The following is a 20,876-nucleotide window of genomic DNA, read 5'->3' as shown; positions in this document are numbered from 1 at the left end:
AGCAGCAAAAAAGGCAAATGCAATTCTAGGATGTATTAACAGAAGCATACAGTCTAGATCACGTGAAGTCATTATTTCCCTCTACTCCTCTTTGGTCAGACCTCATCTAGAATATTGTGTCCAGTTTTGGGCACCACATTTTAAAAAAGACATCAACAAACTGGAGCAAGTTCAGAAAAGAGCGACCAGAATGGTGACCGGTCTGCAAACCCTGTCTTATGAGGAAAGGTTGCAGGATTTGGGAATGTTTAGTTTGCAAAAGAGAAGACTGAGAGGAGACTTAATAGCTGTCTACAAATATCTAAAGGGCTGTCACATTGTAGAAGGATCAACTTTATTCTCATTTGCACAAGGAAAGACTAGAAGCAATGGGATGAAACTGAATGGGAAGAGACACAGATTAGATATTAGAAAAAACTTTTTGACAGTTAGAGTGATCAATGAGTGGAACAGGCTGCCACGAGAAGTGGTGATTTCTCCTTCAATGGAAGTCTTCAAACAGAGGCTGGACAGACATCTGACTGGGATGATTTAGCGAATCCTGCTTTGAGCAGGGGGTTGGACCAGATGGCCCAGGAGGTCCCTTCCAACTCTACGATTCTATGATTCTATGATTCTAAACAACAAAGCTGGACAGTACACAAACACACAGCTCTGCTGTCATGAGTATGTTGTCAGAAGTTATGGGATAGAGGGACTCCTTCCTTGTTCCTACTGGTAGGGGCGCCTTAGCTCACCCTGTTCCCTGTATTACTACTGATGGTTAAGATGCCAGGGCCACATACCTTACCTTAGCTCCTGAATCCGCCCTCAGTCTGTACCCCTCCCCCACCCAGGGAAGAGGGGAGTAGTAGTGTACTGTAATACACCAACCAGACTAACAAGGTAATATGAACAGGGATAACAGAAAATACCAACCATACAAATATACTCACGCAGACAACAGAGGAATGCACCGGGGAGTGGAGGATGGGGTTAAATTAAAGAAGGAGAAGAAAGGGTATCATCATACACTCCAAACCTAGAAACAGTCTCAGATTAATCCACCAAAGCCTTCTCCAATAATAACGACCAACAACTTCCAGCCATGCAGCAAAAGCTACTCTGACAATGAGTGTTTGCCAGGGTCCAGTTTATGTAGGACATGGGAGTGGCTAACAATGCACAGCTGAGAGCTTTAATGAAGGAAATTGTCCAGGAGCTCTCAACTGAGCAGATTAACCCCTCTACTGCTAAAAGAAATTTACACCATTTAATACGAAGGTGAAGTGCTTCTAATTAGTGCAGGTGTAAAAGAAATCAGATGCAATGTGGTCTTCCTTCTCCTCTCTGTCATGGTAAACCAGTGACATCTGCTACCTATGCACATTTATATAAACACAGCTCTGCTACATATGCACATTTACATACCCACAAATTGTTTATACATTAGCGCATTTTGCAGTTCTTTCCAGGTTTTGTGATTGTTCCCATGATCTGACCAGTCCCGGAGCTGGATGGGTGGAAGGTCCTTTAACTCTCTCAAAACTATGGTTTACTATGAACTGCTCACTCAAGAGGTGCTACCTCTTTTCAGCAGCTTCCTCTCCTCTGCACTGATCACATAGATCAGTGTGGGGCTGGAGGAGAGAGCGAGAGCAGTTCTCTCAATGATCAGGAAGAATACTCTTTCAGCATTCTCCTCCATCACAGGCAGTTGCGTCCTCACTATAAGAGGAACTTGCTTATTAGCACGATTTATTCCCTTTCTCATTTAATTATACGAGTGTCTGCTATTTGTATTTTTTTAACTAATTGTCAATAAATCAAAGTTTCTCCTAGGTGACATTTTGCTAGAGGAAAAAAAAATGTCTCCACCAAGATGGCGCCAGCGGCTCCTGTGCAGTAGCATCTATTGGATCTCCGATTGATGCTACCGCGCAGTCGCGGCCAGCACCATTTTGAAAGAGAGAGATTTTTTTTTCTGAATAAATTTATAAATCAGCAAATAAAATAATTAAATGCATATTATAGATGCAATCAAGCTGCAGCACAGGCGCTGCCATTACCGCCACCTGCCTGCTGAATGTGATTTTTTTTTTTCAAAACATATTATATTCAGTTTGTAAAATAGGGGGCAGGTCACTGAGGGATCAGTGACCTGTCATAAGCCATACAGATGCATATGTAAGCAGAGTTAACTGAAAACTACAAATAACGATTAAACAACAGCCACAAGACAAATTTCATCAACCCAGGTATCATTTAAATCTGACAATGTCTATAGGATACGCAGCACAATTCTGCTAACATCTTCCCTTTAAGAAGGTAACATTTTAGGCTAAAATATTTCACACATTCTGAACATGAAAAATGCTTTTACCCTGTATGAATTCTGCAATGTCTAACAAGGTGTGATTTCCAGTTAAAACATGCCCCACATTCTGAACATGAAAAACGCTTCTCCCTTGTGTGAGTTCTCTGGTGTGACCTAAGATTTGCTTTATTTGTAAAACTTTTCCCACATTCTGAACATGAAAAAGGCCTTTCCCCTGTGTGAATTCTCTGGTGACTAACAAAATTAGATTTCCAGTTAAAATATTTCCCACATTCTGAACATGAATATAATTTCTCTCCTGTGTGAGTTCTCTGATGATTAGTAAGCTTTGATTTCTGTATAAAACATTTTTCACATTCTGAACATGAATATGGCTTCTCCCCTGTGTGAGTTCTCTGGTGGGCAACAAGAGCGGATTTGAACACAAAACATTTTCCACATTCTGAACAAGAAAAAGGCTTCTTCCCTGTGTGGTATTGCTGGTGTAAAACAAGAAGCGAATTATTTACAAAACATTTCCCACATTCTGAACATGAATAAAGCTTCTCCCCTGTGTGATATCTCTGGTGTACAACAAGTTGCGATTTATGTACAAAACATTTTCCACATTCTGTACATGAATATGGCCTCTCCCCTGTGTGACTTCTTTGGTGTATAACAAGAGATGATTTATGTGTAAAACATTTTCCACACTGAAGACATACATATGACTTTACCCCTTGGTGACTTCTCTGGTGTGTAACAAGAGATGATTTATGTGCAAAACATTTTCCACATTCTGAACATGAATATGGCTTCTCCCCTGTGTGTATTCTCTGGTGAATGACAAGAGTTGATTTACAGTTAAAATATTTCCCGCATTCTGAACATGAATATGCCTTATCCCTTTTATGAATTCTTTGATGCGTAGCAAGAGCTGATATATGTGAAAAACATTTCCCACACTCTAGACATGAATATGGCTTCTCCCCTGAGTGAATGCTTTGATGTCTAACAAGGGATGATTTATGTGCAAAACATTTCCCACATTCAGAACATAAATATGACTTCTCACCTGTGTGACTTCTCTGGTGTATATCAAGAGATGCTTTCTGTACAAAACATTTTCCACATTCTGGACATGAATACGGCTTCTCCACTGTGTGAATACTTTGATGTCTAACAAGAGAAGATTTATGTGCAAAACATTTCCCACATTCAGAACATAAATATGACTTCTCACCTGTGTGACTTCTCTGGTGTATAAAAAGAGATGATTTCTCTACAAAACATTTTCCACATTCTGAACATGAAAAAGGCTTCTTCCCTGTGTGTATTCTCTGGTGACGAACAAGATGTGATTTCCGTACAAAACATTTTCCACATTCTGAACATGAAAAAGGCTTCCTCTCTGTGTGTATTCTTTGGTGGCGAACAAGACTCAATTTCCAGTTAAAACATTTCCCACATTCTGAACATGAATATGGCTTCTCCCCTGCGTGATATCGCTGGTGCCTAACAAGATGTGATCTCTGTACAAAACATTTTCCACATTCTGAACATGAATATGGCTTCTCCCCGGTATGAATTCTCTCATGCCTAACAAGATTTGATTTATGGTTAAAATATTTCCCACACTGGTAACAACCATATCTATTCTCCCTTGCGTCAATTTTTAAACAAAATTTTTTAACAAAAGACGATTTGAGGGGAGAACTTTTTCCATATTCTGAATGTAAAAATGGCTTCTTTGCTATAGGAGCAGTTTGTTTTTTAATGCCGCTTTTGTGACTTTTTTTCTTTTTAGTAGTCAGTAATGAATCGGAAGTTAGGACCTGTTTCAAAGGCTCAGATGAAAAATCTTTGCTGTGAATGGATGATGTTATATCTGGAGAAATTGCATTCACTTCAATTGTATCCTGTGGGATCTCAAGATCATCTGATTTAAAAATCGAAGATGTCAGCTGTCTCTCTGATCTCCTGTCACCATCACCTGCCAAGAATAAAACCAATTATTTTTTTAATAACATATCATTGAAATGTATGGCTTTTAAGATTTCTACTTAAGATTTCTATAAAAATGGCAAGTTATGTAGAAAAATTGAATTATCCACCAAGACAGTTCAAAGTCTTATAGAAAACCTCATATAATGAACCAGTGGAGCGTGGTGTTCAACTGTTTGTTTATTCTGCCTCCGAAATATGGAATAAAAAGCAGCCAAATAATGTTATGCAGGTGAAAATATCAATAAACACTTCTACTCATCCCACAAACACAAGCCCCCACTCAGGTTCATCATCTGTCAATGGAAAAACAGGTTTCCACATTATTAGTTTCTGAAAGGCTCTTGAAAAGCAACATGTTTTCCATAAACCAATCCAGCGATATTTGCTCTCCCAAAGTCAAATCTTCTCCTCACTTCTGAGCCTTGCAGTGTGCCCAAACCACATTTAGCATCCAAGTATTTGGCATTGCTGTAGAGAGAATAACCCACTTACAGTGTGTGTGTCTCCTGGCGCACAATCTGAGCACTATGTGTTGGGCAATAAAATTGCATATTTGCAATTTTCCCTCTCCAACCTCCACTGACTGCTAATTTCCATAAAGTGCCTAAGGGGACATGCAGGGGTCTAATAGTAGAATGGTGATCACATGATTGTGATACATCCAGTGAAAGCTGAAGACAGAGAAGGATTTGTGAATCTGTATTTAGTAGTTATAACTCACCTGGGCGGTTATCTGTAGGAATCTCCTCTTTCCACCGCTCATCACCCTTCACATACATCTCTGTAGTATTAATATGGGTCAGATCTTCACCCTGAAACAAATACTGTACAAGTCACAGACAGATGGAGAAGTCACATCTATGATCAGCTCTAATCCTGCCATCTCCACTGTTCTCATTACACAAGTATAAAACATATAATACTGGAGGATAAAACAAGACTGAGCACAAGACCTTCACAGCCGTCTACACATCATAGGGGAGTTCTCATGCCACCTTCTCTCCATCTACCTGATCATCCTGAGGAACATTGGGATCTTCTTGTTTACAGTCCTGTGGAAGAAGAGGACAGGGACATCTCTCTGGTGTTGTCCTCTTACTGGATAAAACTAGAGGAAACACATACAGGAACTGAATTCATTCTTTACATACAGATAATTATAGGCCATGTGAATTTAGCCTTGTCTATTACCTGCTGATATGATGGGTTGGGGAACTTCTATCATGACGTCCTTGTACTGATCTTTGTGTCCTTCTAAATACTCCCACTCTTCCATGGAGAAATAAACGGCGACATCCTGACACCTTATAGGAACCTGACACATACAATGATACCGTCATCCCCCGATCCCTTCATAGCGCTACTGTATAATGTCCCAGCAGTGTCACCTCTCCAGTCAGCAGCTCAATCATCTTGTAGGCGAGTTCTAGGATCTTCTGGTCATTGATGTCCTCATGTATCAGGGGGTGAGGTGAAGGCCCTGTGATTGTGCTCAGGGGTCTTCCCCATCCCTCAGACACAGGGTCCTGACAGCGCTCACTAGAGGTCTTCTTCACTACTGTGTAATCCTGGTTATGGAGAGACACATTAATAAATCTCACTACAGACGTTTCCAGAGTCCTCACCTCTCCAGTTCTGTCCATCTGTTATTCCCATAGATAAGAATGATGTAATGTGACGTCAGCAGAATCTCTCACCTCTCCAGTAAGCCGGAAGAGGATCTCTAGGGAGAGGTGTAATATCCTCTCCGCCATCTTGTCTTTGTCCATATTCATCCATGACGGGTAAATCAGGAAAATTCTCTTACATAGACAATCTCCACTCAGAGGACACAATATTGTAGGGACCTAAATGGAAAGAAGATGACACAACGTAACATCATTAAGAATTCTGCATAATAATACAATTAAGGGAAATAAGGGAAACCGATGGAGGAGATTTATCATTTTGCAGAATTTACTTTTTTTTCTTTACATCTACTAATAAATAGAGTTGAGCGACTTTAGTCGGATCGGGTTTCATGAAACAAAATTTGTTTCAGATGAAACTGGTCCGACTAGGGTAAAAAAAGTCGGAGTTTCATCCGAAACCCGACCCCAATGCAAGTCAATGGGAAATAAAAGTCGGCATTGAGTGGATGAATGTCATCCGCTCAATGCCGACTTTTATTTCCCATTGACTTGCATTGGGGTCGGGTTTCGGATGAAACTCCGACTTTTTTTACCCTAGTCGGACCAGTTTCATCTGAAACAAATTTTGTTTCATGAAACCCGATCCGACTAAAGTCGCTCAACTCTACTAATAAATCCTATACATTTTAGACCACACATACAACAAGCAGTTTCTTCCTCGGAGTCGGCAGCTGAATACATTTCTCATAGACTCATCTCCCATAACGCTAATTCTCGTCTCATTTACTGACACTGGAATCGGCATTAGCAATACTGCAGGAGATATTCATTACACGTGACAGGAGGAATAACTACTTCATGATGAGGACGACATCTTCATGTTCTAAAAGTTGTCTATAAACATATTTAGCCAGAGTCCATCACTGACTACATCACCACCGTCCGCCTGTAGGAATGATTCCCGAATTCCCTGGTCTGTAATCTTCTGTAATGTTAGATATCAAATCTGATTCACACACAGAAGACTGAGGCTTTTATAAAAGCTGCTTTCTATGAACAAAGCGGACAGGAGATATCTGACGCCAAATTCTACATGCAGTGTTTCATGGTTTTTTTTTTTTATTCTGGATATGACCTGTTCTTCTAGGAAATCCTCCTTAATTTTCACTAAATTACGATAAAAATACCAGAAAAAACAAGTGTTAAAATATTGCAAAAGACAATTGGCACCAACAAATCTTGTGAAACACCATACAAGAAGTGTGAGACACATGGTGCATCTTTTATGTTAAATGTTAAACATTTTTCTAGAGATCACAGGAAAGTGTTTATGGGGGAGTAGGGAGAGGTAGACAGCTGAATGATCAATCGACCAACAGTTATCTCAGGTTTATGGGGCCAAGAGTATTACATTAACCAGCAGGGATGATACATTGCACTTCCTTAGTACAGTAACAAAAAAAGAGAGAAGCCAGCGCTGCTGTGGTTAGAACGCATAACATGAAGTGCAATGCACATATTAACATCTAACTGTATTCAAAATGAGACATTTGGCAAAATATTGATCAATAAATTGAGCCACCCCACCGCGCCAAGGCAATCTCATGTGGGGGGTCCTACTCTACATTTTTATTATTCACTGTGCCATTACGGCCTTCTAGATATTTTAAAAGCAAGACCATATCAAATGCAATCCGTACCTGAGGCATATCTGGATCACTCCCGTGCAGCCAGATGAAGCAAGTGCAGATAAAGGCCAACCAGGTCTGAACATAGACATCTCAGGTTTGACCTCCACACATTGCCTGACCAGCAAACACAGATGAAGGGCGATACAGGCTCAGACACAGGTGCACAAATTAAATAAAGCCTGGGGCAGGGCGGGGCTGCTGTGTGTGTGCACAGCAGCCTAGATCCATCACAATGAACACAGCAAAAAATGGCGAACACAACCCAGCGCGCACGGCAACAGTGGTGGTCAACCACAAACCAATATGCAACAAGATGTTAATATGTGCATATGCACCTCATGTTATGCGTTCTAACCACAAGCAGCGCTGGCTTCTCTCTTTTTTTGTTCCTTAGTACAGTGTATCACTTGTGCAATCAGAGGTTTGCATGTTGTATGATCGCACTAATGAGCACATTTACATACACACAGCCCTGCTACATATGCACGTTTACATACACACACAAATTGTATGTACATTAGCCCATTTTGCAGTTCCTTCCAGGTTATGTGATTGATCCAATGATGTGAACGGTCCTGAAGATAGATGGGTGGAAGGTCCTTCAACTTCTCTCTCAAGACGTCCTTTCTCTTTTCAGCAGCTTCCTCTCCTGCTTTGCACCGATCACATAGATCAGTATGGAGCTGGAGGAGAGAGAGCAGTTCTCTCAGTGATCGGGAAAGACACTGTCTCAGCGTTTTTCTCCATCACAGGAAGCTGCTTCTGGACTATACGAGGAAATTACTTATTAGCAAGATTTTTTCCCTTTCTCGTTTATTTTTTTTTTTTTTTTAACTAGCTGCCAATAAAATATCTAGTTTCTCCATATGAGAGCTATTTTTTATGGTCAAAAAATATGATTTTCCAGTAAATCATTTCTCACATTCTAGGTATGATAATGGCTTCTCCCGTTTGAATTCTTTGATGTACAGTTGTGGCCAAAAGTATTGACACCCCCGCAATTCTGTCAGATAATACTCAGTTTCTTCCTGAAAATGATTGCAAACACAAATTCTTTGGTATTATTATCTTCATTTAATTTGTCTTAAATGAAAAAACACAAAAGTGAATTGCCCTAAAGCCAAATTGGATATAGTTCCACACCAAACATAAAAAGGAGGGTGGACAAAAGTATTGGCACTGTTCGAAAAATCATGTGATGCTTCTCTAATTTGTGTAATTAACAGCACCTGTAACTTACCTGTGGCACCTAACAGGTGTTGGCAATAACTAAATCACACTTGCAGCCAGTTGACATGGATTAAAGTTTACTCAACCTCTTTCCTGTGTCCTTGTGTGTACCACATTGAGAATGGAGAAAATAAAGAAGACCAAAGAACTGTTTAAGGACTTGAGAAACCAAATTGTGAGGAAGCATGAGCAATCTCAAGGCTACAAGTCCATCTCCAAAGACCTGAATGTTTCCTGTCTCTACCATGCGCAGTGTCATCAAGAAGTTTAAAGCCCATGGCACTGTGGCTAACCTCCCTAGATGTGGACGGAAAATAAAAATTGACAAGAGATTTCAACGCAAGATTGTGCGGATGTTGGATAAAGAACCTCAACTAACATCCAAACAAGTTCAAGATGCCCTGCAGTCCGATGGTACAACAGTGTCATCCCGTACTATCCGTCGGCGTCTGAATGAAAAGGGACTGTATGGTAGGTGACCCAGGAAGACACCACTTCTTACCCCGAGACATAAAAAAGCCAGGCTGGAGTTTGCCAAAACTTACCTGAAAAAGCATAAAACGTTTTGGAAGAATGTTCTCTGGTCAGATGAGACAAAAGTAGAACTTTTTGGGCAAAGGCATCAACGTAGAGTTTACAGGAGAAAAAAAAGAGGCATTCAAAGAAAAGAACACGGTCCCTACAGTCAAACATGGCGGAGGTTCCCTGATGTTTTAGGGTTGCTTTGCTGCCTCTGGCACTGGACTGCTTGACCGTGTGCATGGCATTATGAAGTCTGAAGACTACCAACACATTTTGCAGCATAATGTAGGGCCCAGTGTGAGAAAGCTGGGTCTCCCTCAGAGGTCATGAGTCTTCCAGCAGGACAATGACCTAAAACACACTTCAAAAAGCACTAGAAAATGGTTTGAGAGAAAGCACTGGAGACTTCTAAGGTGGCCAGCAAGGAGTCCAGACCTGAATCCCATAATCCCATAGAACACCTGTGGAGAGATCTAAAAATGGCAGTTTGGAAAAGGCACCCTATCAGGGACCTGGAGCAGTTTGCCAAAGAAGAATGGTCTAAAATTCCAGCAGAGCATTGTAAGAAACTCATTGATGGTTACCGGAAGCGGTTGGTCGCAGTTATTTTGGCTAAAGGTTGTGCAACCAAGTATTAGGCTGAGGGTGCCAATACTTTTGTCTGGCCCATTTTTGGAGTTTTGTGTGAAATGATCAATGTTTTGCTTTTTGCTTCATTCTCTTTTGTGTTTTTTCATTTAAGACAAATTAAATGAAGATAATAATACCAAAGAATTTGTGTTTGCAATCATTTTCAGGAAGAAACTGAGTATTATCTGACAGAATTGCAGGGGTGTCAATACTTTTGGCCACAACTGTATAACGAGAGATGATTTATGTGAAAAACATTTTCCACATACTGAGCTTTAAAAAAAGTCTTCTCACCTGTGTGTATTCTCTGGCGACAAACAAGAATAGATTTCCAGTTCAAATATTTCCCACATTCTGAACATGAATATTCCTTATCCCTTTTATGAATTCTTTGATGTTTAACAAATTGTGATTTACATCCAAAACATTTCCCACATTCTGAACATGAACATGGCTTCTCCCCTGTGTGATATCTCTGGTATCTAACAAGACACCATCTCTGTACAAAATATTTTCCACATTCTAAACATGAATGTGGCTTCTCTAAAGTATGAATTCTTTCATGCCTAATAAGATTTGATTTATAGTTAAAATATTTCCCACACTTGAAACAACAATATCTATTCTCCCCTGTGTCAATTTAAATTTTTTTTTTTTGTTTCGAGGGGAAAACTTTTTCCGTATTCTGAATGTGAAAAGGGCTTTTTATTTGCAGTTTATTTTTTAATGCCTGTTTTGTGACTTTTTTCTTTTTAGTAGTCCGTAATGAATCAGAAGTTAGGACCTGTTTCAAAGGCTCAGATGACAGCTCTTTGCTGTGAAGGGATGATGGTGTAGCTGAAGAAATGGCAGTCACTTCAATTGTATCCTGTGGGATCTCAAGATCCTCTGATTTAAAAATTGAAGATGTCAGCTGTCCCTCTGATCTCCCGTCATCATCATCTGCCAAGAATAAAAACAATTATTTTTTAATAAAATATCCTTGTAATTTCTACTTAAAATTGCCATAAAAATGGCAAGTTATGTAGAAACATTTAGTTACTCACCAACACAATGACAGCTCACTGTCTACTAGAAAACCTGATAGGACAAACAAGTAAAGTGTGGTGTTCAATTGTTTTTTGTTTTTCATTCTGCCTCCCAAATATGGAATAAAAAGCCACTAACAATGTTACTAGGAGAAAATAATACCAGTGAATACTTCTACTCATCCCACAAAAAAACAAGCCCTCACACAGTTCCATCATTTTTTTTTCAACGGAAAAACAGATTATTAGTGGCTCAAAGGCTCTTGAAATGCAACATGGCTTCCATAAACCAATCCTGCAAGTCAAAGTCAAATCTCCCCCTTGCTTCTAAGCCTTGCAGTGTGCCCAAACCACATTTAGCATCCATTTACTTTGCATTGCTGTAGTGAGAAGAACCCACTTAAATTTCTGTGTATCTCCTGGAGAACAATCTGGGCCCTATGTGTTGGGCAATAAAAATGGCATATTTGCAATTATCGTAAGAGAATGGTCAGCCATAATATACTGAGCAGCCATGTTGTCTCTAGCAGCCATTTTGTTGAAAGTTAGAGAAGATTCAACTTTTACAAAAGAGCTAATAAAATGTACTAAATGGAGGATGAAAAATGAGATCACGTCTCTTACCAACTTCAGTAGATGTGCATAGAGGAAGATTGGATCAATAGGGGAATAGGGTCACCAAATATATGGTCAATGTGTGTTTATCTGATATTGTTGGAGATAGAGAAGAATCATTAAAATGTCAAATGCATGAATTTATGGATCAAGTCTGAAAGCAGTGATAAGATTTTAGGACAGTAGCCATAGATACCAATGACTTATGGGTTTTAGTGTTGCTTGGAGAAATTTTAATTAATATCTTTGTATTATGTCATTATATTCTCTGTTCTAAAGCACGTTTCTCTAGAATTACCATGTAAACGCCTTAAAATTATAATCTTAATGCCCTCTGCGGCAAAATGCAGCTTTCTTTGTTCTCATAATGTATAAGAAGCTCCTGTTACTGTTGCTTGTGGCCATTCCATCGCCATCATGCCACTGTGCCTCACCATGGCCAGGGCACAGAGCCTTATCACTGCTAGACCTCCTAGCAAATCTCTGCCTGTCTGAATTCCTGTTTTTGCTCGCATATTCCAACTCCTCTGTTATTCTGTATCTGTTTTGCCGTGCATCTCCAATAAACTTCAACCTCAGCTTCGAGAAGAATTGTCTGCAATTTTGTCCGGCTCTTCCAACTCTCCCGATAAGAACATTCATTTTCTTACAATTATCACTCTCCAATATCCACTGCTAATTTCCGGAAAGTGCCTGAGTAGTCAAAATTGTCACTACTGATGAATTTGCTGAAGATCATAGTTTTCAAAATGCAGTCACTTTCTGTTTTTCTTTTTTTCCCTGCTCTGGTTTTATGCCATTCTGTCACATTATGGCTACTGCATTATGATGGGTCACATCTCTGGGATTTGCTCCTGCGATGTCTGTTTCTGTCAACAGGCACCACCTTATTCATTCTGCAGCAGCACTGGTGATGGAGGAAACATTAGAACAAGAAGCTCTGGGCAGCACAGGCCACCAAGATTAGGGTACCTGGGACCAGTAGTACCATCCAGTCTGGCAGGATGGTTGTGTGTGCTATCTAGCTGAAATAATAAGATCACTGCTTAAGCCAATTTGAAAGCACAACACCCTACTAAATCTTGAATCACATTGCTGGAAGATGCCAGATACAGCCTTGTTCTCCTCCGATTTAGTCCTCTATGCTCAGCTCCTGGCTTGTGCATTTGGTTCCTGTTGTGACCCCACAGCCTGTTTACCAACTACTTTTGATTTTTCTGATTGTGTATTTTCTCTGCCCTCCTGGTTGTGACCCAGCTTGACTATTCTTTTTTTGCCATCTCGCACAACTGAACAGCAGTTAACCCCGTGTCCTCAGCCTAGGGATTCCTGTGTAAATTAAATGGTGAAGGGCAAGGAAATCCTTGGGATCTGGAAAATGAAGTAGATAGTTACCACAAACCAGATTGGTGCTATCTTTTGAACTCTGACCACAAAGTGTGCCCGCAAACTATTCCAGTAAGTTCTGCGTTCCAATAGATAAATGACGCTCCTTCCCTTCTAAGCCCTGCCATAAGCCCAAATTGTAGTGTGCAACCTTATATAAAGGGTTGCTGGAAAATAGTTTGAAGGTCCGTTTGTTTCCTATTACACTTGAATTCCATTTTGTGTTTTCCTGAATCTGTTTTTTATAGTATGAAAAGTGCAATTTTCTAAGATCTAGGCCCCTCAAAGTCATTTCAAAACTGATTTGTTAGCCAAAAACTAGGTTTTGTAAATTAAATTGAACACATAAAAACTTGTTACTAAACTTGTAATCCTTCCATTATCCGAAAAAATAAAAGGAGGTTGGAAAATAAAATAGGATATTGGATAAATGCTGCCGACTTAAAGCGATGATTGCACGAAATAGCACTAGAGTGCTTCTTTATTTGTTGTTTATATATGGATACTCTTAGTATTCACCTGTACATGTTTGTTTTCTGTTTAGGAAGTGACGATAAGTCTTTTGATATTTGTATACATAGGATTTCTAACTGAGCACTCCACCCTCAGCCTCAGGCATTTATAATTACAGCAGAATCCTACTTATAAATATAAATGTAGGTTTCAACCTAAGAGAGGATTCACATTAGGCAGGTTCTTCAAAAAAATGTCCACAGGACCAGGGAAGAAATATCAAAAGTGCAATCATATAATCCCTTTAAAAACATGAAACTTTAATAAATTGAGGTAAAAAACACCCCCCTAGTGCAATAACACAATTACAAACTCTATACAATAATAACCTACGATAGCCGTACACTAGCCTGCTATCCCTTCCTGACAGTGGAGGTTGGCACCCTAAAACATAAGATTTGGCGCCCCCACTCCGCGGCGGCTGTCCCAGACTCGCCCTAAATGACCCTTATAAACTACAGGTGGAAAACAATCTATATTATATATATATATAAACGCCTTATCGTGTCTGTCTGTAACCGAAACCGTGGGCTGCTGAGTGGTCGCGGCCGCCAGGCCGCAACCAATCAGCGACAGGCGCAGCTGTTTGTAACGGTAAGCTGCGCCTGTCGCTGATTGGTCGCGGCCGCCAGGCCAGAAAACATAGATTCCAAATGCATTATCAGATAGAGCCAAAAACAATCTCTCTGAAGTAAAATCAGACAAGCACATGTCAGGGGCTATCCAGTGAGACAGGTTAAATGTTTTAAAGAAAGGGCCATGACTTTGACGTCTGGTGAAATTTGTCGGAAACAGGATAGAGCGATTGAGAGACGGGTACCATTTGTATCTACTTTTTGCCCTATTAGTGATAAAATCAATGGAATTTTGAATAAACACTGGGATTTACTAAGAAAGGGGCTACCTGAGGTCCCTGAGCATTCCACCAGACCTATTGCTTCATACAGACGTGGACGGAATTTAAAAGTTAAACTTGTAAAAGCGGATGTGGGGCCTTGTAAAATTTTGCGACAACTAACATTGGGCCCCTTGAGTGTTGGCAATTTTCCGTGCCTTGGATGTGCCTGCTGTGGGAATATGATTAAGTGCGATAGTTTCTTTCACCCACACACTGGACAGAAATTTTTGATTAAGAAACGATTCACATGCACCTCCAGTTTTGTTATCTATGTAATCACCTGCCCTTGTGGATTGATGTATGTAGGTGAGACTACTATGGAAATTAGGGCACGGATTAGTTAACACAAGAGTACAATTAGAACACAACTTTTGGAACTTCCAATACCGAAGCATTTTATTGAAAGTAGACATTCTGTGAATCAGTTACGGTTTAGGGTGATTGATGGGGTCCCATTGTTGAGACACGGGGGCAATAGGACTACATTGTTGAAAAGAAATCAATTGAGATGGATCTCGACCTTAGGGACTCTTCAACCGCAGGGTTTGAATCTTGATTATAATTTACAGATTTGCACCAAGTAGCCCACATTAGTCTTGATAACATCATTTTTTCAGTATTTAATACCTTTTGATTGGTTTTAATTATATGTTTTTTCTGTTTTTTTGCAGATATGGTGCTATGAAGTGACCGGAGGACATGGGGACTGAATGGTCCTGAAATTTTGTTGATTATGTTTATTTATGTGAATTTGTATTTTTCAATCCCCATGCCCTCTTGTCTCCTTCTTGTGTATGATAATAAAGTTATTTTCCTGTCAGGTGTATTTGGGTCTGAAAAGAGTGCCTATTGTCACATTTCCTGGGATGCCTTTTTAGATTGTCAGTCCTTTGCCCCTGTTTGGACCTTATAGTTGGGCCCACGTGATTAGTTTTTTAATTGCCCTTTTGGTGGATATAGGCTGTTTTGAAGCCATTAGTGTACTGGTTATATTATCTTATTTGCCCATGTACAGTAGGTCAATCGTCATTATGACGACTATATGTGACTACCATGGAGTTGGTGTTCTAACAATATAAATTACATTAATGCTGCTGGTTTTGTTTTGAAGCTGCGGTCATGTGACCTCATCATGTGACCGCGCTTTGGATAATAGGGGTTAATATAGTTGCAGTCATCTGACCGGTCATGTGATCGTTGTTTATTTACCTAGGGCTTCAATGGTTACCACTTTTTACGCTAGTGCGCAAGCGCGATATGTGGGATTTTGTACTGTGAGAGTCGGGGCTGGTGACTGATCACGTGATTGCCTGCTAGAGTTGAGGGACTACGCTGCGCGCTATTGCGCGTGATATATGTGACGCTGTACCGCGAGATGTTGCTTCTGTGCGGTGATTGTTGTGTTTAACAACAGACTGGCATTCTTTGGTAAATCCAGCGGACGGATGTGAGACACTGAGCAGTGACGCTGAGACTTCTGGGAATGTGAGGTAATGTGTTGATAAATCTAATAGGCTGTCGGATTTGGCGCCAGTTTCAAAGGGATTTAGTAATTAGCCAGATTTATCTGATATGAGGTTGTTTATATGCTTGTGGCCCATTGGTAGAGGGTTGCTGGGATACATGGGGATGCTGACCTCTGATTGGCTGCCACAGGAATGTGGGTTGATTTACCTTTGTTTATTTTCTTTATATGTTGATATATCTGCACCATTTCTGTATTAGATTTTAATGGTTATGTGCACATTGTATTGATTTTCATTTGTTTGTACATTTGTATGCTTTTTTTATATTTCATTGCGATTTATTTTAATATGGGCGGTTCTTTAATGCTGATTGGCTATTGTGATCTATATAAGACCGCCTTATTTGCTGTTTTGTATGCTTGAAAAAGACCATCTGATGGTCGAAACATCGCATCTTTTCATGGCTCAATAAATTTCTATATATTTTTTCACCTGGATTGGATGCTGCTCCTCTTCATTTTTCAGAGAGATTAAATATTCTCCCCTTAGGGAGGCGGGCACCTGGGACTAAGTCTATAGGACAGTCATACTCTCTATGAGGAGGTAATTTCTCAGACTCCACTATGGAAAAGACATCCTCATAGTCTCTGAATGCATATGGTATAAAGGGTGTTTTAATTTTAATTTGGTTCACTGACAGCGACATACAGTGATTCTGACACCGTGGACTCCAGCGCACGATATCCCCTAGGTGCCAGTCAATAACAGGATTATGCTGGCACAGCCATGGCATACCTAAAACAACTGCATGTGATAAATTGTGAATAACAAAAAATGATATATGTTCTGTGTGTAATGCCCCCACTGACATAGCAATTCCTGTAGTAACAAATTCCACTCCATCCTGGACAATAGATGTACCATTAATCGCAGTGGTTTGAATAGGGGCATTAAGCCTTAGGAAAGGTACACCAAGATTCTTTGAAAGCAAAAAATCCATGAAGTTGCCTGCATAACCACAATCCACATAAGCCTTCACACACAGAGCTTTCTTAGAAAACGAGAGAGAGACGGGTAACAAAAGTTTAGCCGCATTTGTGGGCAATACCTGAGCCTCTGGGCCAGCACGACCAGAGCTGCCCAGAGACCGATGTCCCAGGAATGTGGATTTCTGACGCTCAGCATTTCCCTTGAAGTCTCCAGGCTGCAGCATGCTGGTATAGGAAGATGGGGGTGTTCCTTCAGGCTGTGCACTGAAGCAGGTGTTAGGTCAAGAAATCAGCTCAGGCAGGAGAAGGGAAAAAAAATTCAGGAGACTGCTTTTATATATGATGGACATATATACAAAAAGCAGTTTTTTGGACCGGATATAATGTGATGGCCGTCTGCGAATCTGGGCTGCAGTAGGAACAGCACCCCGAGACCCTTAACCCCTATACAGGGATCTGGAATTGTAGCAAGGCCCAGGGGGTAGCTGTCTGGTGGAGCAGTGGACCAGAGCAGGAAGGCCGCCAAGGGGTGAAAACTAAAACCCGTAATCGTGGTCAGGAGGCAGGAGTCGGAGGCCAGAGGGCAGCAGAGGTGCAAAATCAGCAGGCAGAAGTGTCAAAAGTCCGGGCCAAGGTCAGTAAAACCAGAAGGGCAGCAAAGGTACAGAATCAGCAGGCAGCAGAAGGGTCAGGAATCCAAGCGAAAGGTCAGCGTCAAAAAATCGGGAGAGGCAGAGGTACAAAAACGGCAGGCAATAGAATGGTCAGAAATCCAGGCTGAGGTCAGAGTTAACTATAGCAATTCACACAGTAGCACACAGGGGAACCAAGAATATATCCAGCGGCTTGCAAGACCAGTCCCAAGGTATTTGAGGGATCAGGGTCATCCCTCACAGGTTCCCGGACTGATGATGTAATTAGGACCGCCCCCAGGACCAGGCCAGATGGTGATGCAGCAAGCCCTACATGACTGACAGAGGGGCGGAGCCTGCGCCCACCAGATGCCTGCGCAGGAGCCTCTTCTCTTCCCAGGGGCGAACCACGGCGCCTCCCAGTGGCCGAGGCAGGAACAGCCGTCCCCGAGTCCGACGGCGACGCGACGGTCCGGAGCCTCCTAGTGGCCGAGACCGGAACAGCAGGCCCCGAGTCTGGCGGCGACATGTCAGTCCGGCGCCTCCTAGTGGCCGAAGCCGGACCAGTAGGCCCCGAGTCTGGCGGCGACGTGCCAGTCCGGCCCCTCCTAGTGGCCGAAGCCGGAACAGCAGGCCCTGAGTCTGACAGCGATGTGACAGTATGTATCTCTTGCTGATAGATGCTACTGCACAAATGCCACATCCATTTTGCTGCACATTTTTTTTTTCCTCCAACAAAATGGCACCACCAGCAGAGCTTGCGCAGTAGCATATTTTCTCTTGTCACTGTAGAGTTGGAGGACTTGATCAGAGAGATTAGCTCTCCCCATGCTTTTGTGGTACCCTAGAACACAGTTTTCTTTGGTGACCTATGTAGAGGTGCCTCGTACAGTGGTGGGGGTGCTGCCATCACGATGTATCTTGGTCAAGAAAAGGACATGCCTCTTGTCCTTGTACTTACCCACCAGCATGTTGTTGATACATTGATCTTTGCTTTCTCAATTTCAGAGCAGCTGCCCAATTAGCATCTTAGGGAGTCCTCTCTGATTTTTGCGGACAGTACAGTAGGCTGCAATAGCACGCGCAGAGATGGACTTGAAGAATGGGATGCTGCTATAAAAGTTTTCTTCATAGAGAAGATAACCTAGATCCAGCAATGGGTGCATCAAATCCCACACAATTTTCCCACTCACTGCCAGGAAAGGGGGGCATTCAGGGGGTTCAATCCGGGTGTCTTTCCCGTTATAAACCTTAAAACAGTGGGTGTACCCTCGCACAGCTTTTAGAGTTTATTTCCGTATCTGTTCCTCTTACCAGGCAAGTATTGTCGGTATTAGAGCCTCCCCTTGAAATGTAATAGGGAGTCATCCACGAAGATATCCCTTTAGTGAAATGACACATCAGCAAACTTGTTGCTTAAGTGAGCAATGAACGGCCGAACTTTGAAAAGACGGTCAAAGTTGGGGTAATCTTGGGGAGGACATTGTGCATTATTGTTGTAATGCTAAAATTTCTAGATTCCCTCAAATCGTTTACGGGTCATAGTCATGCGGAACACTGGAGTGTTGTGCAAAATATCGACACGCCAATATTGCTGAAGTTCTGACTTCTTCACTAACTCCATGTGAAGGACAATGCCCTAAGTCGTCTTAATTTCTACTTCGTCTACAAGTTTCCATTTAAAAAAATTATGAAGGGCGGTTTTGTGACAATGTGAATCTAACCCTGACTATATTCAGAAAAAAATACTGTAGTAGATGCCAATTACTACAGTATATTTTTACTGTCCTTAATCTAGTCCTATCAACTAACCTAAATTTTGGGAAAAAAAAAAAAACAGCAGAGGCTGATCACTGACTTGTGTCAGTGGTCAGCACTTGACGGCTGCAGGACACATGCATGGATGTGGTGCAAAAAGGGGATAAAAAAAAAAAGACAAAAAAAATAGTCCTTGCCAAAAACAAGCAAGGTAGATAATCAGTGATGTGCATCTGATCAGGGATTCGGAGGTAGAAGGACATACACATGGAAGTGGTGCAAAGTGGGTAAATGGAAGAGAAAATAGACAGAGGCAAAAAAAAAGTCCCGTAAAAAAGCCAGCCCAAGTGCCGATCAGTAATTTGTGTCACTGATCAAAGCTCAGCGGCTGAGGGGCACACGAAAAAGAAAAAAATGAGACATCATGTCCTAATCAGCGCTTGGCAGCAAAGGGATGGGAGTGGGGAGAGAAGAAAAAAGGGTTAAAAGGAGGGGAATGGGGTGAGAGGGGGATTGAGGTGGATTAGGAAAGATTAGGGAAGGATCATGAGCATCTTCTTTCTTCATCAGCAGCAGCAGAAGTGATGGCACAGGCTTGAAAAAGTCTATTGCACCCCAAGGCCCAATGCAGCGTAACAGAATGACACAGTAACCACCCTGTGCACGTCCATAGCTAGAATGAGAAGTATATGACAGTCACTGTGTGGTTAGATCATGTCTGTGCACTTTTTCTATATTTTAACAAATTTTTATAGTGTTTTTCTAAATAGAAAAAGTTTACACCAAAACACACACACACCTGAATAAAATTTGGTACACACACACACAAACACTACATATGAGAAAAAAATGTCCCGCTTGTCCCAAATGCGGTATTCAATGCCATTCAGCTTTCTTTGCCTCCGACACCGATCGTGAGGGAGAGGATTCCACTTTCCTATATTTTTCATCCTCCTCCTCAAGTGATACCGAACTGCCACACAGATGCCCCAGGACAGAAAATGAACCAGCGTCCATTGTTACTGACCCCGTATGGACCTCATCACCTGAAGATTATGAGCCACAGATTTCTGATTTTGGGGGCTATCCGGAATCCAATTTGACACAACTGGCCTCACAGAAAGAGACTTTTTTCAAAGTCTTTTTCTCTGAGGATTTTGTAAACCTCATTGTGGCTGATACAAAGTTACAGTGGGTACGGAAAGTATTCAGACCCCTTTAAATTTTTCACTCTTTGTTTCATTGCAGCCATTTGGTAAATTTAAAAAAGTTCATTTTTTTCTCACTCTGCACCCCATGTTGACTGAAAACACATAGAAATGTAGAAATTTTTGCAAATTTATTAAAAAAGAAAAACCAAAATATCACATGGTCATAAGTATTCAGACCCTTTGCTCAGACACTCATATTTAAGTCACATGCTGTCCGAGATGGTTCTACTCCTTCATTTGAGTCCAGCTGTGTTTAATTAAACTGATAGGACTTGACTTGTAAAGGCACACACCTGTCTATATAAGACCTCACAGCTCACAGTGCATGCCAGACCAAATGAGGTCAAATGAACTCGCCAAGGAGCTCAGAGAC

At 41.2% G+C, this 20,876-nt stretch overlaps 2 protein-coding genes across 2 annotated transcripts in view; both read right to left on the bottom strand.

Annotated features, from left to right (window-relative positions):
* LOC141055825 (uncharacterized) overlaps positions 1 to 20,876 on the bottom strand; it is a 210,816-nt gene that overhangs the window by 165,079 nt on the left and 24,861 nt on the right. The window lies entirely within an intron of this gene.
* LOC141055801 (uncharacterized) lies at positions 1,935 to 6,138 on the bottom strand. The gene is made up of 6 exons (XM_073552514.1): positions 6,001 to 6,138; positions 5,692 to 5,871; positions 5,495 to 5,618; positions 5,314 to 5,411; positions 5,025 to 5,115; positions 1,935 to 4,289 (listed from the first exon to the last, which is right to left on the bottom strand). Exons 1-6 carry the CDS (start codon positions 6,076 to 6,078, stop codon positions 2,359 to 2,361), a joined length of 2,502 nt encoding a protein of 833 aa, XP_073408615.1. The 5' UTR covers positions 6,079 to 6,138; the 3' UTR covers positions 1,935 to 2,358.

The sequence above is a fragment of the Dendrobates tinctorius genome, unplaced genomic scaffold (genome assembly GCF_039654945.1).
Source record: "Dendrobates tinctorius isolate UK_male_01 unplaced genomic scaffold, ASM3965494v1 ptg000192l, whole genome shotgun sequence".
NCBI classification, from domain to species: domain Eukaryota; kingdom Metazoa; phylum Chordata; class Amphibia; order Anura; family Dendrobatidae; genus Dendrobates; species Dendrobates tinctorius.
Note: the sequence above shows the minus strand (reverse complement) of the source record. Positions and strands in the feature narration are given on the sequence as shown.